At 41.3% G+C, this 4671-nt stretch overlaps 1 protein-coding gene across 1 annotated transcript; it reads left to right on the top strand.

Annotated features, from left to right (window-relative positions):
• The first annotated feature begins 413 nt into the window (after positions 1–413).
• On the top strand, positions 414–3846 carry mlst8 (MTOR associated protein, LST8 homolog (S. cerevisiae)). Its single transcript, XM_010791898.1, has 7 exons — positions 414–588; positions 1783–1834; positions 1925–2087; positions 2172–2247; positions 2361–2513; positions 3392–3516; positions 3615–3846. Exons 1-7 carry the CDS (start codon positions 460–462, stop codon positions 3829–3831), a joined length of 915 nt encoding a protein of 304 aa, XP_010790200.1. The 5' UTR covers positions 414–459; the 3' UTR covers positions 3832–3846.
• The last annotated feature ends 825 nt before the right edge of the window (positions 3847–4671 follow it).

Genomic DNA, 4671 nt, shown 5'->3' with positions numbered 1-4671 from the left:
CTTTGCAAGAATGGAAGTAGTCATCACATACAGAGCATCAACTAGTTCCTGAACAGTGTCCTTCACATGCTGATATCCAAGAGAGGGAGTCACACAGTCACAAGATGGAGGAATAGAAAGCAGTATTCAATGTTTACTTCAGATTAGCTCCACGTCAGAAATGATCATGCTTGTCATATGTCTCTCTCCATAGAGGCTGAATCATCATGTTAATCACATAGCTATCATATGCCTCAAACAGTCCTGATGCTCTTCTAGGTAATCACACATCCTGTCATGTTCACAGCTACAGTTGGGATACCTTTGTTATCATGTGGACTCTGATATTGGAAGAGGACATTCAATATTTTCCCAACAACTACACTGTAGCTGCTGACTGCATATGACAATATCACCTTTGAACCCTTGAATCTTACCTCCCTCTGTGAGCAGTGACAGCCAGCAGCAGCAGCAGCAGAGATGAATGTGAACGCGGGCACGGTGGGCAGCGACCCGGTCATTCTGGCCACGGCTGGATACGACCACACCATCCGCTTCTGGCAGGCGCACAGCGGCATCTGCACCAGGACCGTCCAGCACCAGGACTCTGTATCCTTACCGTGACTGAGAGCAACAGTGTGCTTTTACTGTGACATGAGGGTGTTTGTGTACAGAATGCATATTACACAAACACATGTGGGTCATTCCATAACAAGTTTTATTATCTCGAATCGTATAGATCTACTGCAAATATTTGTAATTGTAATGTTTGTGTATTCTTGCCTTTATCGCTGGATTGGGTTGTAAGGCAAGTCAAGGCAAGGCAAGTTTATATTAAATTTATATAGCACCTTTCAACACAAGGCAATTCAAAGTGCTTTGGTACTAAACACCCAATAATGACATAGTGGATAATGGAGGAATGTGACATCATCATTTTGATATGATGATGTCACTCAGGATTGACTTCAAAATCACCCTCTTCACTCATCAGTGCATATATGGAAATGCTTCCTCCTACATCAAGGAATTGCTCACCCCACAAACCTCCATGAGGAACCTACGTTCAGTAAAGGCAAACCTCCTCATCCCACCAAGGACAAAACTGAAGGCCATGGGAGACCGAGCCTTCTGCTCCGAGACCGTGGAATGCCCTCCCAAACCACCTGAGGACACCACAGACTGTAGATGCTTTCAAAAAAGGCCTAAAAACACATCTTTTTAGGATAGCCTTTAACTAGATTTTTAAATTCCCCACATTAATCCATGCCGGCATGAATGTCACAGCTTTTATTATGTTGTGTTAATTGTTTTTTGTTGTTTCGTTTCACCCTTTTTAATTTTGTAGCACTTTGAGTTTTGTTTACGCAAATGAAAAGTGCGCTTATATTATTATATATATATATATAGAGTATACTTAATACAATCTATATTGACAAATCAATGCTGTCAATAAAGCATTTGTCTATTGCATTTCCAGAATTTGACTGTAGTACATTACATTACATGTTAGACGCTTTTATCCAAGGCAACTTACATACTCAATACTGTGGACAATCCCCACAGGAGCAATTTGGGGTGAAGTGTCTCAGGGACACACCGACATGCTGCCTGCAGTGGGACTCGAACTTGCTACCCCCTGATTCGAAGTCCAGCACACTAACCACTGAGCCACAGCCTCCCTCATAGTAACTCTCTGATTCTATTGTATAAAGACAGACTTGCTCAAGTTGGCTAACCAGATCAAGAGCTGTAAAATATTACACAAATTAAAAATCACCTTTTCTTAACGATTGCTCCCAGCAAGTAAATTACCTTGAGCTGACGCCTGACAAGAGTATGATTGCTGCAGCAGGTTGGTCCAAATGTTTCCCAAACTCTCTTTTGCATTATATAATTAAATGAATATCTCCTTTAATAAGTAAATTCCACTCTGTGTTAATAGGTTATCAGCACATCCGCATGTTCGACCTGAACTCCAACAACCCAAACCCTGTGATAAGCTACGACGGCGTGAGCAAGAATATCTCGTCTGTGGGTTTCCATGAGGACGGACGCTGGATGTACACGGGAGGAGAGGACTGCATGGCTCGCATATGGGACCTTAGGTATTGTAGAGGAAGCTCATTGTGCTAAAGGAAATTCACTCTGTGTTAAAAGACCCTTACTTTAATCCCTTATGCTCCCTCCAGGTCAAGAAATCTGCAGTGTCAGAGGATATTCCAGGTCAACGCTCCAATCAACTGTGTGTGCCTGCATCCCAACCAGGTGAGACTTAAACGACAGTCTAGGATATGCATTTGTTTATATATTATTGTAAGACAGTTAACAGTTTATGCTGAAAAGACTTGCATTAAACCATGAGTTGTTACATTTCTCAGGCAGAGCTGATTGTTGGCGATCAGAGTGGAGTGATTCATATCTGGGATCTGAAGACGGACCACAACGAGCAGCTGATTCCTGAGCCAGAGGTCGCCATTAACTCCGTTCACATCGACCCGGATGCCAGTTACATGGCAGCGATCAACAGCTCGGTCAGTACTCAAGCAGTCTGCAAATGGCGCTGTGTTTTGATACATTGGCATGTTATAATGATAGGCCACCTACAGTCCATCGCCCCTAGTTCTGGAAAGCAGACGGGAGTCCCGGCACAGAAGCCATCGAAAGAAAAAAAAGTCAATATCAGTATGAAATGTTTGCTATATTTGCTACATGTTTTCAGCACCTTACCTCAATCAAGCCTTTATATCCACCTACGCTGTCTTCAAAGAAAATAGAAAATATTCAAAATATAGCACTTCATTCTATTATTCTCATTTGTTTTGGTGGCTAAAGCATGTTTTACAGGATTCTTACGGTCATTAAAAAACCTGGAAAAGTCATCGAAATTCAAAATGCAAAAAAAAAAAAAGTTATGGAAAAACAATATTTTTCCCAAAGTTTTGGAAAAGTCATGGAAATTTAACTAAAGTTGCATCAAATATAATTTATATTTTATTTAATCGCTGAAATAGTAATACTATAATAAATACCGTATCGTATATTAATGAAACTTAAAATGGCATTTAACTGACGAGGCATTTCGCTGGTGAGAGATTTTTACAATCACGCCCTCTAGTCGACAGTGGCTTCAGTCTGTAGGAGCTAGTAAGCCTACTGTTTGATTTGTTTTAGATACGCACAACATGTTTCCTATGCAGACCTTATTTTCCAGTTTACCATGTTCAAATAAAAACGTTTCAGTGGTACCGCTGAGAGAGTCATGTTTTTGGTCATGGAAAACGAGGTAAAGGTCCTGGAGAGAAGTCATTGAAAATCATTGGTGAAAAAGTGTATGAACCTTGGTTTTGCTTTTGCCCCCTTGAAGTTCCTCGAGGTTACTGCATATTAAAGGTCTTCTTTTCTCTAACAGGGAAACTGTTATGTGTGGAACCTGTCTGGAGGGGCAGGAGACGAGGTGACCCAGCTCATCCCCAAAACCAAGATCCCGGCACACAAACGCTACGCCCTGCGCTGCAAGTTCAGCCCTGACTCCACGTGAGTGCCCTCCTCCTTACTTTACACACTGAACATCTTTCTCTGATTGTCCCTGCTGATCAAACACATATGTGTGTGTTTCTTTGAATCCCCTCCAGTCTGTTAGCCACCTGCTCCGCGGACCAGACCTGTAAGATCTGGAGGACGTCTAACTTCTCTCTGATGACGGAGCTGAGCATCAAGAGCAACAACCCCGGGGAGACGTCCCGAGGCTGGATGTGGGACTGCACCTTCTCCGGAGACTCCCAGTATATCCTCACTGGTCAGTACCTTTTTATATATATTAATCAGGAAAAGTCAAAAAAACTTGAGTAATGCCACTTTTGAAAGAACCATAGCCTTGTGAAAATCCGATCAGGACACTCCCGTAGTCCTGGAGCCATTTGCACTTTGATGACATCCCACACGTCTCCTCATTTCTATTCTCCCCTTGTCTTGCCACATTTGATCCAACACATCTTTAAACACTGTTTATATATATGTGTAATTATATATTACCTTCAATAGTGTTTTTATTTGTCAGTCAGTTTATAGATTTGTTATCTTCACGGTAGGGATGTCCCGATCACCTTTTTTTGCTCCCGATCCGATTCCGATCATTTGATTTTGACAATTTGCCGATACCGATTTTTCCCGATCCGATCTTTATGCAATGCATTAAGAGAAAAAAAAGCATTCAAGTTGTCCCTTAAGGTTATTTTTTTATTTAAATTGGATATTCTATCCAACATGGATATAGCTTCTTTCTTTCACAGCAGCATTGGATCAGTTCAGTTCTGCAGCATTGGATCAAAACAAAATAAAGCTTATCAGTACTCGTTAGCTTACTGCTACAATTAGACACTGCGCCCTGCCCACTCTGTTGCCAGATTTGAGAGAAATAAGCAACCAGGTCTATGAAAACAAGCCCCAAAGAAGCAACACATACATGATGTTGTGTAATTTGAAACCAAAACTAAGGCCTCAGGATGACTTTAAGACTTGAACATGGTCATTTTTGTTTTGTAACATTGAATTAAAAAAAAATTTTTAAAAATCCGATCCCCGATTTTTTTGTCCCGATTCCGATCTTTTGAAAATCACGTGATCGGCTCTGATCCCCGATCACGTGATCGGATCGGGACATCTCGAATAAAATATACTTCAAACTTTGTG

Source organism: Notothenia coriiceps, unplaced genomic scaffold (genome assembly GCF_000735185.1).
Source record: "Notothenia coriiceps isolate Sejong01 unplaced genomic scaffold, NC01 NC01_scaffold00035951, whole genome shotgun sequence".
Lineage (NCBI taxonomy): Eukaryota > Metazoa > Chordata > Actinopteri > Perciformes > Nototheniidae > Notothenia > Notothenia coriiceps.
The sequence above is the reverse complement of the archived record's forward strand: the minus strand, read 5'-3'. Positions and strand labels throughout refer to the sequence as shown.

What these genes read in the sequence shown, in the direction of transcription:
- mlst8 (XM_010791898.1), top strand. Translation starts at nt 460, where the DNA reads ATGAATGTGAACGCGGGCACGGTGGGCAGCGACCCGGTCATTCTGGCC. An exon ending in CCGTCCAGCACCAGGACTCT is followed by an intron (nt 589 to 1,782) that starts GTATCCTTACCG and finishes GATTGCTCCCAG; the next exon opens with CAAGTAAATTACCTTGAGCT. An exon ending in AAGTTCAGCCCTGACTCCAC is followed by an intron (nt 3,517 to 3,614) that starts GTGAGTGCCCTC and finishes AATCCCCTCCAG; the next exon opens with TCTGTTAGCCACCTGCTCCG.